The sequence below is a fragment of the Pristiophorus japonicus genome, chromosome 13 (assembly GCF_044704955.1).
Source record: "Pristiophorus japonicus isolate sPriJap1 chromosome 13, sPriJap1.hap1, whole genome shotgun sequence".
In the NCBI taxonomy this organism is placed as follows: domain Eukaryota; kingdom Metazoa; phylum Chordata; class Chondrichthyes; family Pristiophoridae; genus Pristiophorus; species Pristiophorus japonicus.
Window position 1 is genome coordinate 163192648 of NC_091989.1, and position 13673 is coordinate 163206320.

A 13673-nucleotide genomic window follows, 5' to 3' on the forward strand; every position below is an offset into this window, starting at 1 on the left:
ACATTTTCCGACATTAAATTCCATCTGCCAAACTTTAGCCCATTCGCTTAACCTATCTAAATGTCTTTGCAGCCTCTCTGTGTCCTCTACACAGCCCGCTTTCCCACTAATCTTTGTGTCATCTGCAAATGTTGTTACACTGCACTCTGTCCCTTCTTCCAGGTCATCTATGTATATTGTAAACAGTTGTGGTCCCAGCACCGATCCCTGTGGCACACCACTAACCACCGATTTGCAACCCGAAAAGGACCCATTTATCCCGACTCTCTGCTTTCTGTTAGCTAGCCAATTCTCTATCCATGCTAATACATTTCCTCTGACTCTACGTACCTTTATCTTCTGCAGTAACCTTTTCTGTGGCACCTTATCGAATGCCTTTTGGAAATCTAAATACACCACATCCATCGGTACACCTCTATCCACCATGCTCGTTATATCCTCAAAGAATTCCAGTAAATTAGTTAAACATGATTTCCCCTTCATGAATCCATGTTGCGTCTGCTTGATTGCACTATTCCTATCTAGATGTCTCGCTATTTCTTCCTTAATGATAGCTTCAAGCATTTTCCCCACTACAGATGTTAAACTAACCAGCCTATAGTTAACTGCATTTTGTCTGCCCCCTTTTTTAAACAGAGGTGTTACATTAGCTGCTTTCCAATCCGCTGGTACCTCCCCAGAGTCCAGAGAATTTTGGTAGATTATAACGAATGCATCTGTTATAACTTCCGCCATCTCTTTTAATACCCTGGGATGCATTTCATCAGGACCAGGGGACTTGTCTACCTTGAGTCCCATTAGCTTGTCCAGCACTACCCCCCTAGTGATGGTGATTATCTCAAGATCCTCCCTTCCCAAATTCCCGTGACCAGCAACTTTTGGCATGGTTTTTGTGTCTTCCACTGTGAAGACCGAAGCAAAATAATTGTTTACGGTCTCAGCCATTTCCACATTTCCCATTATTAAATCCCCCTTCTCATCTTCTAAGGGACCAACATTTACTTTAGTCTATCTTTTCCGTTTTATATATCGGTAAAAGCTTTTACTATCTTTTTATGTTTTGCACAAGTTTACTTTCGTAATCTATCTTTCCTTTATTGCTTTCTTAGTCATTCTTTGCTGTCTTTTAAAATGTTCCCAATCTGCTAGTTTCCCACTAACCTTGGCCATCTTATATGCATTGGTTTTTAATTTGATACTCTCCTTTATTTCCTTGGTTATCCACGGCTGGTTATCCCTTCTCTTACCGCCCTTTTTCACTGGAATCTATTTTTGTTGAACACTATGAAAGAGCTCCTTAAAAGTCCTCCACTGTTCCTCAATTGTGCCACCATTTAGTCTGTGTTTCCAGTCTACTTTAGCCAACTCTGCCCTCATCCCACTGTAGTCCCCTTTGTTTAAGCATAGTACGCTCGTTTGAGACACTACTTCCTCACCCTCAATCTGTATTACAATTGTGAGGTGAGCCATTTGTAAGTGAAGTGAGACCAATAAGGACTTCAAGAAGTAGCTTAGCTACTGTGTAGCTGAAAATAAGAAGTTTAGATGAAACCAGAGTGAAAACTTTTTTTTAAATTGAGTCTCTAACAGCTATAATTTTATACATGGAGTCATCATTCTTAAATTAGCAAGATGTATGTCACAATATTTATCTCGGTCTAGAGAATGCGAAAGAGTAAATACATTAATTACATACATTCATTGGAAAACGTGTAGTGCCAAAGGACTGGCGGATAGCTAACGTAATACCTATATTTAAGAAGGGGGATAGAACATGTCCAGGGAATTATAGACCAGTCAGCTTAACATCGGTGGTAGGAAAAATAATGGAATCCCTACTAAAGGAGAAAATAGAAAAACATCTAGAAACCAAAAATATAGTAATGACTAGTCAGCATGGATTTCAAAACGGAAGGTCTTGCTTGACCAACTTAATTGAATGTTTTGAAGAGTTAACAGAAAGAGTAGACAATAGCAATGCAGTAGATGTAATTTATCTAGATTTTCGATCATGTACTCCATAGTAGACAGATTAACAAGGTCAGAGAATGCGGAGTCAGGGGACAAGTAGCAGAATGGATAGCTAGCTGGCTTCACGACAGAAAGCAGAGAGTAGGGGTAAAAGGTAGCTATTCACAGTGGCAGAAGGTGGATAGTGGTGTTCCACAAGGATCAGTGCTGGGATCACTGTTGTTCACAATTTATATTAACGATTTAGACTTTGGAATCAAAAACACAATTTCTAACTTTGCAGGTGACACCAAATTGTGGGGGGTGGGGGGGGTGCGGAGATAGTCAATACTGAGGAGGACTGCAACAAATTACAGGAGGACATTAATAAACTTGCAGAATGGTCATATAATTGGCAAATGCAGTTCAACACCGATAAATGTGAGGTATTGCATTTTGGTCGGAAGAATAGAGAGGTCAGAATAGCGAGTCTAGGTGGGGTAGAGGAACAAAGGGATCTTGGCGTGCAAATACACAAATCACTAATAGTTACGATGCAGGTTAGCAAGGCCATAAAAAAAAGCATACCAAATACTAGGGCTTATTTCTAGAGGTATACAACTGAAAAGTAGGGAAATTATGCTAAACCTATATCAAACCTTGGTTAGACCATACTTGGAGTACTGTGTACAGTTCTGGTCGTCATATTATAAAAAGGATATAGAAGCACTGGAGAGGGTGCAGAGAAGATTTACAAGGATGGTACCAGAAATGCAAGGGTATACATATAGAGGTCTTTAAAATTATGAAAGGTTTTGATAGAGTGGATATAGAGAGAATGTTTCCACTTGTGGGGACGAGCATAACGAGAGGCCATCAATATAAGATAGTGGTCAAGAAATCCAATAGGCAATTCAGAAGAAAACTTCTTTACCCAAAGAGTGGTGAGAATTTGGAACTCGCTACCATGGGGAGTGGTTGAATAGTATAGGTGTATTTAAGAGGTGGCTAGATAAGCATGAGGGAGAAGGGAATAGAGGGTTATGCTGGTAGATTTAGATGAAAAAAGATGGGTGGAGGCTCGAGTGGAGCATAAACGCTGGCATAGACTGGTTGGGCCGAATGGCCTGTTTCTGCCTATATCTGATGTAATTTTCTGCTGGTCCACTTAAAATCGTGATTGTGCAGTGCATGTGAATTGTATGTTGATCCTTTTGGCTTGATTGTTTCAAAGCCTCCAGAAATATGGAGCTATGCAGTGTCACTAACCACATCCTGGTTGGAAAGCATCATTCTTTCTGTTTTAGGTTTTTCAGACCTTGGCGATGATGATTTGCCTCTATAAGTGTCAATTGTTTTAGCAAAGCCACTTCTGCTCTTAACGAGGCCATGGTTGGGGTTATACAATAGTGCACTATAGCGCTGTTGTTTAACTATTTATGGAGGTTATAATTTTTCAGAGAATTATTGCCTTCAAACTGTGAAAGAGTCCATCTGACTATTCATAGAAGTTTGTTGTTAGTTAAGTTCCTAACTGTTCATTGTAAAATCACAGTGAGCCTTAATGTGTGCCTTGCTATAAATATATGTTGCACAAAAGGCTATTTTGTAGTGTTTGTCAGTGGCGTTTCTTTATTCAATTTAAAAATAAAGCTGTTTGAAATTTTTCATACAAGTTTGCCAAGAATGCAGGTAGGTATTAATTGTCATGAGTTTAGCGTAATTCTGCCAAGGTGAAAACGCCTTTGAGTTAACATCTCATCATAGGCGGTCCCTCGAACGAGGATGGCTTGCTTCCACATGAGTTCACAGATGTTTTAATGAAGGACCCAATGTTCCAGTCCTGAACTCCAATTGAGGGGGTGGAAGATGCCTGTGCGTGGATTTTTTTAACGTGTGGTGACCGTTGCACATCAGCCACCACACAGGCTTGACAGAGCTAGGCCTTTATCCAGTGGCAAGGGTAACCAGGATGACTGGAGACTTGCTCTGCTGCACAGACCTAGTGCGCACATTTATCGCAGTGTGGGCAGGCCCGTGCTGCCCCTGGGCCCTCGGCTCTTCTGGGCCCTGTACTCTCTTTCACCGCACCTTCGCCAAATGCCCTCACTGCTCCTCCGCCACAAAAACACTCGCCGCACCTCCGCCACGATCTCCCACCGCACCTCCGCACCAGTTAACATCTAAAGAATTATGAAAATACTAGGAAAACTTGCTCATTTTATGTGTGTGTGTGTGTGTGTATCATATATATATAATATATATAATATTTATTTCAAATAAATTTAAGAACATTGTGACATCTTTCAATTCATTAATCAGCCATCTGATGGTCACATCTGGATTTAATTGTTGAAGTATAATCCCTTTGGATAACTTAGGAATCTTGTAATATGTTTTGATACAGAACAAGAAATTATTGTTGATGTTTGTGTGATCCTCCTTTACATTTCAAACTTATAAATAAAGGATTTCAAAAATATTTCAGGCACTCTACTGTAACACATCACCTACTGCATTCTATTTCAAACAGTTTGTGGGTCTTCCCATCAAGGATTGCAATCAATGACTTCAGAAAATGGCTAAAATATAATGAACGTTTTGACATATGTGAACTGGCCGTGCCCGGTCAACTGAAAGGAGGCTATGATGACCTTTTCAGTCCTGGCAAAAGAAAGATGATTTTACAGCGTTGCTCCTTAATCACTGGAATCTTGGCCACCACAAAGTTCTAGTTTGGTTTCCATTAATTTTGCCTTAAGAGGGCATTATAAAAGTTCACAAAACAATCACAAACGTATTCGGGTGAATGTTTCATTTTACTTGCAGGCCGTACTGATCAGCCATTTGTTTTACACCTTGTCCGATTATCGTTTTCATAATGGACACAAAAATCAAGTGGTCTGTAAAAGGGGCGGCGATCTGCTTTTGACCGATTAAATAAAAGTGAAAATTCAACCCATTCTGCTTCCCTCTGAAATGTAAGTGAAGGAGGACTAAAGTGTGCTGTGAGCTAGTTTTTGCTTTTTTAATAAATGTTCTGTTTTCTCCACTTTACAGAAAGCATGTTTATTAGGTTCTTATAATTTGTAATACTGTTTGTTTATAAAAGCATTTGAAAATTATATTTTAGTCCTCAGACTTGAAATAAGGATCTGACTTATAATAACGCAAAGATGCAATTATTGTGGGGGAGGGAAGAATCCGCTTAGTAAACGAAATACTATTACAAAAGCAAAATACTGTGGATGCTGGAATCGGGAATAAAAGCAAAATGCTGGAAATCTCAGCGGGTCAGGCAGCATCTGTGGAGAAAAAGTAGTTAACATTTTGGGTTGACAACCTTTCGTCAGAACTGGAGAGGAAAGAACACATTCTTAACGAGCACTGAAAGGGGGAGGGGAGGAAAGAACAAAAGGGAAGGTCTGTGATAGGGTGGAAGGCAGGAGAGATTAGAAAGACAAAAGGGATGATGGGCCGAATTGAAATGGTAATGCCAGGAGTTAGAAAAACATTAGTCAAGATAGGGTGTGAATGGCAGAATAATGACCAGCTGCCATTAGAGACAAGGAGAAAAAAAGAAACAAGCTCGTTGGGGGGGAAGAGGGGGTGGGGGCATGGGGTGGGCGTGGGGTGGTGAGAGCGGGGGGGCGGGGGCGTGGGGTGGTGAGAGGGGGGGGGGGAGGGAGAGGAGAGAAGTAAAGATTGGCTACGCTCTGAAATTGTTGAATTCAATGTTGAGTCCAGAAGGCTGTAAAGTGCCTAAATGAAAGATGAGGTGCTATTCCTCGAGCTTGCATTGAGCTTCGTTGGAACAGTGCAGGAGATCGAGGACGGAGAGATCAGAATGGGAGTGGGGTGGGGAATTAAAATGACAGGCGACTGGAAGCTCAGGGTCACACTTATGGACTGAACGGAGGTGCTCCGCAAAGCAGTCACCCAGTCTATGCTCGGTCTCCCCAATGTAAAGGAGACCACATTGTGAGCAGCGAATACACTATACTAAATTGAAAGAAGTGCAAGTAAATCGCTGTTTCACTTGGAAGGAGTATTTGGGGCCCTGGATAGTGGGAAGGTAGGAGGTAAAGGGGCAGGTGTTGCATCTCTTGCGCTTGCACGGAGAGGTGCCGTGGGAAGGGGAGGGGGTGACTGCGGAATGGACCAGGGTGTCACGGAGAGAGTGGTCCTTTCGGAATGCTGAGAGGGAAGGGGAGGGGAAGATGTGATTGATGGTGGGATCACGCTGGAGGTGGCAGAAATGGCGGAGGATGACCCGTTGAATGTGGAGGCTGGTGGGGTGAAAGGTGAGGACAAGGGGAACCCTGTCCCTGTCATAGTTCTGAGGGGAAGGGGTGAGAGCAGAGTTGCGGGAAATAGAACGAACACGGTTGAGAGCCACGTTAACCACGGCGGAGGGGAATCGTCTGTTGAGGAAAAAGGAAGACATGTCGGAGGCACTAGTGTGAAAGCTGGCGGTGTCAGATGCGATGGAGACTGAGAAACTGGGAGAATGGAATGGAGTCCTTACACGATGCGGGGTGGGAGGAAGTGTAATCCAGGTAGCTGTGGGAGTCCGTGGGCTTAGTGGATACTGGTCGAAAGCCTATCCGCAGAGATGGAGACGGAAAAGTTGAGAAAGGGAAGAGTCGAAGATGGACCATGTGAAGGTGAGGGAAGGGTGGAAATTGGATGCAAAGTGAATGAAATTTTCATGTTCACGGCGAGAACAGGAAACGGCACTGATACAGGCACCAATGTACCGGGAAAAAGAGGTGAGGGAGGAGACCCGAATAGGACTAGAACAAAGAATGTTCCACATATCCCACGAAAAGGCAGGCATAGTTAGGACCCAGGTAGGTTCCCATAGCAACACCTTTAATTTGGAGGAAGTGAGTGGAGTTAAAGGAGTTGTTCAATGTGAGAACAATGAAATGTTATGTTGTTTTGGCAATTTCTTGAACATTTAAGAAAGTCTAAAGTGACCACCATGGGAGCAGGAGGTGTGGCAACTGTGTGATCAAATTGAATTTTGATTGTAGTCTCTAACCTTTTGAAATGAGATCAAAACTGGTCATTGCTGTTGGTCCCATGCTCAAGTCCCACTCCAGGGAGTGGGACTTGAGCATGGCAGTCAAGAGGTGCTGTCTTTCGGATGAGACGTTCAACCGAGGCCTCATCTGCTCTCTCAAGTGGACGTGAAAGATCCCATGGCACTTTTTCGAAGAAGAGCAGGGGAGCTATCCCCAGTATCCTGGCCAATAATTATCCCTTAATCAACATAACAAAAAAACAGATGATCTGATTATTAACACATTGCAGTTTTTGGGAGCTAGCTTATGGCCAAATTGGCTGACGCGTTTCCCACATTACAACAGTGACTACACTTCAAAAGTACATCATTGGCTGTAAAGCGCTTTGAGATGTCCAGTGGTCTTGAAAGGCACTATATAAATCCAAGTCTTTCTTTAAATGGGTTGGCTGTAATTGTTGAGAATGATGGGTGAAGGCACGGGAGCAAGGGTTGGTGTTCATTTCTGAAGGACTCAAAGCTTTTTGTCATGACCTCGCAAGCAAAGTAATAAAATAATATTGTTATAGAAAATAGACTACATGAAAAATATAAATGAGAAGCAGTTTAATGTAGGGGTTGTTAATGCTCTGGTCTGTTTAAAAACTCAGCAGATTACCAAAACTACAAAGGATTTCATTGAATGCCAACTAACTTCAGATTGAATGTGCTGCTTTGCAAGAAACGTTTGCATATGGGGACATAGTTCAGAATTCAAGACAGTAAGGGACAATTTATTTGGTTTTGTTAAAATACTGAAGTGACACTCCAGTATTCTTATCCAACAGAAGAATGGTAATGTAACTTGTTATTTCCATTAATTCTGTATCACTTTCTATTGTGATTTTGCTGTCAAAGATTATCATAAACAAGATGAGAATAATTTTGTCCAGCCAGGACATTCCATGCAGTCGATGCATAATAATGTCCTCAATGTTGGATTATGATATAATCAACACATGTCTGAGTGACTGGTTTATTACCAGAAGAAAGATTAACATTATATGGCAAAATTTTGACAAAATTGGAGTTAAATTGCTTGATCTTCCTTCCCATATTATTTTTTAAGGAGGCTTGGGATAGAAATACTTTTGTCTGATACATTAAGAATGATACAATTTAACTGTTTTACATAATAAAAATGTCAACATATTTTTACCATGGCTGTTTGCAAGTTCCTTGTTGAATTGTTGACTCTCTGAAAAGATTATTGCCAGATCCAAATAATCAGCATCCGCTTTGTTTTGGGTGTAAATTTTCCCATTTGTGTCTGTGTTGTGTGCCTTGGCATGGAAGACTTTGATGGAGTTGTTTGAATTTTTTTCTATCCATACTGGCTACCTCTGTAGTGTCCCTCATTCCGTATTCTGTAAGCGGCATTGCACTGCCTGCACTTATAATGGATTGGATGAGAATTTCTTATTACAAAATTTTCCTGGAATATTGGGTTATCTAGAAATGAACTAATGGTAAGTCCTACCTGTGTGTTCATTTTATGCAGGCATTTTGAGTAACAGTAACTGAAATGATAATTAAATCAATAATTACTATGAAAATATGGATTTGATTTTTAGACTAACATACCATTAGATAATGAAGTATGATAATCACTTCAATGTATTTACTTCTGGGATAAATAAATGATGCTGAGTACAATGTATGTTGCACAGGGTACATTGTATTTAAACATCACATGTAGCAATTCATCATTTAATTTCCAATAAGTTTTGTGTTTTTTGGGCAAAATTCACAAATTCTGTTAAGATTTATTTTCATTACGTTTCCTCAGATGAGACGTTAAACCGAGGCCCCGTTTGTCCCCTCAGGTGCACGTAAAAGATCACAGGACACTATTTTGAAGAAGAGCAAGGTGTTACCACATTATCACATTGTTGTTAGTGGTAGCTTGCTGTGTGAAATTAACTGTTGCATTTCCTACATTACAACAGTGACTACACTTCAAAAGTACTTAATTGGCAATAAAGCGCTTTGGGACATCCGGTGGTCATGACAGATGCTATATAAATGCAAATCTTTCTCTTCTTTCTTACTATGGAGTCACTGACCTGGCCCTTATCTCTGACTGTCTTTTGTAATACAGCGCAAGATCTAGCTCCAAATTCCTTTGACGTTACCCCAGAACAAAGGATATTCAAACTTTATTTATCATAATTAAATTTTGTGTAGTCAGACATGCACAGGATTCAAAATAGATCCCCCACACGCATGGAGCAATTGAAAAAAGTGCAGGACCGGAACTCACTGCAATGGCAATATTGGTGACAAACGGCGTAAGTTAGACTGTTGTGCTCTCTGATCCTCCAGTGCCGACTTTATGCCACAATTTGGTGGAAAATGATTAGAATACGCCGCAGCGAGCGTTGTGGTGGATAGGAAGTGGCCAAAGTAAGCACCCATTGCAAGTGATGCTACTCGGCCCCGAATGTGTTCTCACCATTGATTTTAATGAGGGCGGAGCTGTTCAACCTTTTTGCCGAGGGTCTCTGGAAAAGCACAAAAGTCCCAGAAAATTATGATGTGGCATAAGTCACCCACTCCATCATTTCCTGGAATTTCTGTACCATGATAATTGTGTCCGCCGTAGATGTGTGCTATTGATACAGCGCACGCATTTAGCAATTTCAGGCCCATACTGTGAACAGCCTCACGGGATGTTTGTAATTGAATCGAATAGCTTAACCCATTGATCAGTTCCAAACACTTTGATCTGTGAGATTAGTCCCATCCAAGGACAACTGTAACAACCTATGTTCATAGACCAGTGTCTTTGGTGTCCCAATGTACATTCTTTGCAGCTTGCAGGAACAGCTAGCAGTAATTAATTCTTCCTAAAGAGCAATCCAATAAATAATCCTTCACAGATTGTCTGATGTTCATTAGTCGCTGTAAATTTAAATCATTGCATAACCTGTAGAACAACAACATAGTTGTATTCTATTACCTTCTCCTTTTACTTTGTACAATCATATCTTTTGTCATTTAATCTTTCCTGCCTTCCAGCCTATCACAAAGCTTCCCTTTTTTTGTTCTTTCATCTCCTCCCCCTTTCCCTGCCCCTGCACTTGCTTAAAATCTGTTACATCTCTAACATTTTCCAGTTCTGATGAAAGGTCATTGACCTGAAACGTTCTCTCTCCACAGATGCTGCTGAATATTTCCTGCATTTTTTGTTTTTATAACAGTATTCAATCTGTTGAATGCAATTGCATTTCTGCACTAAAAATATATTGGAGTTTCACTATAATCAAGGAATATTTTAGAGATGTTTTAATGATATTTAGCATTTAAAATTGACCAAAAGATTCTCTTGGAGTCCTGATCACACCTTTAGTGAGAGTAATTTATAATATTGTTTTGCAGATGGATATATTTGAATGACCAGTCGCTATGCATTCCAACAAGCTCTTCTTTTGTATATGGCGCTGTGCCTATTGGTGCCAGCATTTATGTTATTGGAGATTTGGATACAGGTAAGTGTCTGGTAATTGGATTGGGTCTTTTTATTCGCCCCCCAAAAGGCAGAATAGTATGGTTGGTATAACAACATCCTATGTTACAATGTGGTGGGACATGGCTTCTAAGCTGTGATTGTTTTTTTTCACAATGCTCCCATACGTTCTCAATCTTGACCAAGCTGTCAGAGACCCGCTGAACAGAGGTTAAGTTCTTCTAGAGAAAGGAATAAGGAAGACTTCCTGTCACTTCGGTCCACCCCCAGCAGCCAAGAGAAGGGGTTGATGGAAGTTGATGCTTGTATGTATTTAAAAGTAGCATTGTTTAATACAACTAATCTACAAATTACATTTTTGGGGGGTTATATTTTAATATACTTATTGTACAATGGGTTTAGGTAGTACAGTTTATGAAGACTGACCATCTGTTGCATTATTACCACAAAAGAAAGCCTCCATCGTAAATATTCTCTCATGTTTTAAGTGGCAAAAAGTTCTGTTTTGCTTTAATGGATTTTAGCTATAGTTGTTATTTTTGGAGAATACTTGCTCCAACATGAAGTCAATGAACCCTCTCCCGTGGTGCCTGAAAAAGCAGTATCTGACATCTTTTCTTCATTATTTCTAGGCACACAGTATGACTTTGTCAGAGAATTTCGCAGAAGTACAGGAACCTGGCATCACACCAAGCCATTACTCCCCTCAGATCTCCGGCGAACAGGCTGCGCAGCCCTACGTATTGCAAATTGCAAGCTCTTCAAGCTACAGTTACAGCAAGGTCTCTTTCGCATACGCATTCCCTCTGTAGGGCCAAGTGGACCATAATGCAAATGGTCACTGGTGCAATTAGGAACAAAACATTATATATCATAAAATGGGGGATAATCTTGCAAAGTCTGTTATGTTATCGGTGTTACAGTTTGGTAACAGTTAAAAATGTATCCCTGCAAGGGCAAAGCATTGGCGCACACATTTTAATGTGAACCGGGGAGGTTGTGCTTTTTTCCTTATTTTTTGAAGGGTCACTTATGGTATTTCTAACTCTGTAGAATTAAAATTGCAAGACATTAATGAATGGTAAAACCGAACCTTCAGCTTTCCAAAGTAAAACTCAATCTTCAGCTTTCCAAAGTAAAGTAACCTGAAATGGGTATTTTCTAGGTACAAATCTGAAAAAGGGATAGCTGTTTGAAACGTGCAAAGCTGCTGCGAATTCTGGAGATAGTTACTATCCCAGTGAGAATGAGTTCTGTGCTCATGTAAAAGTTATAATGGAAACTGCACATGTTAGTTTTATTTTTTCACTATGCTAAACAATAGTTCTGATACAAAATGTTGCATTAATTATTAACTTATCTTTTGTAGCTCAGGCTTGTAAAAGCAAAAAGAAAATTAAACTTCAAAAACCAGCAGCCAAAAGTGGCTATATTTTACGTCTAGCTTGTATGGACCATAGGACACCAAAGTCCACACTTCTGTGAAAGGACTGATGGGCGATAGAAATTGCTACAGAGAACCGAGACTGAGGACCATTTATTTCTATGGGGAGCTTTTAAATTGAAGTGTTTTAGTGTGGCGGTGTCATGGAGTGGGATAAGATTGCTACTGTTAGAATGATAATTGGTTATTAAATTAATTACTTCCTCCTGTGTTTTAAAACAATATTCAAGTTCAATAGATGGTAAGCTTAAAATAAATACAACGGCACAATACTGCGGATGCTGGAAATCTGAAATGGAAACAGAAAATGCTGGAAATACTCCAAGTCAGGCAGCATCTGTGGAGAGAGAAACAGAGTTAATGTTTCATGTCGGTGACCTTTCATCAGAACTGGAAAATGTTACAGATGTAACATGTTTTAAGTAAGTGCAGAGGCAGGCAAAGGGGAGAGGGGAGAGGGGAGAAAAGGTCAGGAATAGGGTGGAAGGCAGGAAAGATTAAATGACAAACAGGATGATGGTGCAAGGCAAAGGGGGTGGTAATGGGACAAGTAAAGAAACAAAAGATGAGTCTAGAAGAGGTGGAAATGTGAATAGCAGAATCAGTACCTGTTGTCCGAAAAAATGGGAACAGAGGTTATGATCTGAATTTGTTGAACTTGATGTTGTGTTGTAAAGTGTCTAATTGAAAGATGAGGTGCTGTTTCTCAAGCTTACGTTGAGTTTCATTGGAACAGTCAAGGAGGCTGAGGTCGGAGTGGGGCAGAGAATTAAAGTGACAGGCGACTAGAAGCTCGGGATCACGCTTGTAGACTGACCAGAGTTGTTCCGCAAAGCTGCATTTGATCTCCCAAATGTAGAGGCGACTGCTTCGTGAGCAGCAAATACAGCATACTAAATTGAAACAAATTGCAAGTGCATCGCAGTTTCACCTATCGATTAGGCATTTTACAGCCTTCCAGACTCAACATTTTGTTTCTTTACTTGTCCCATTACCACCCCCTTTGCCTTGCACCATCATCACTTTGTCATTTAATCTTTCCTGCCTTCCACCCTAGGACAGACCGTTCCTTTTGTTCTCTTCACCCTTTTCCCTGCCTCTGCACTGGCTTAAAACCTGTTACATCTGTTACATTTTCCAGTTCTGATGAAAGGTCATCAATCTGAAACATTAACTCTGTTTTTCTCTCCACAGATGCCGCCTGATTTGCTGAGTATTTCCAGCTTAAAATAAATAATAGGTCTGTCGGAGAAAGTTACAACCCTGTGGTAAAGCTTCATACTGCATCCTGAAGTTGAAACAGTTTACATTTGTTAATAAACAAGACTATTGCTCCTTTCAGATTCCTGTTAAATAACATTACCTGTAATGTTTAATACCACAGGTCATTATGCGCACTATTTCCACAAAATATTATTGAGATGAAACTACAAGTAATGAATAGACAGTGCTAAAGAGTGAAAACTTACAGAGGCTCTTCTCTGTCAGCACATTAATGTACTTTGCACAAAAAACTTCCATCTAACTTATCATTTTAATTATCTGTTTAGGGCATGGTTTAAACAAAGTGCATAGTGAGCTATGGGATACTCCTGTCTTCTGGAAATATGGAGGGGTTCATATTAACCCTTCTGAAATTATCTATTCAGTTCCCTCTGTCTTGTCACCTCCTTTTCTGCTTTCAAGACGGTCAAAATTCTCCTCTTTGACCATGTCTTCCGTTTCCCCCATCCTACCCTCTT

General features: G+C 40.5%; 1 protein-coding gene across 1 annotated transcript in view; it reads left to right on the forward strand.

Moving 5' to 3' along the window:
- gan (gigaxonin) overlaps positions 1–12249 on the forward strand; it is a 135016-nt gene extending 122767 nt beyond the window's left edge. Inside the window, exons 10-11 of the mRNA XM_070897006.1 lie at positions 10400–10509; positions 11120–12249. Of these exons, the coding sequence (XP_070753107.1) occupies positions 10400–10509; positions 11120–11316 (307 nt within the window). The 3' untranslated portion in view covers positions 11317–12249. The remainder of the gene's footprint in view (positions 1–10399; positions 10510–11119) is intronic.
- Positions 12250–13673: the final 1424 nt, after the last annotated feature.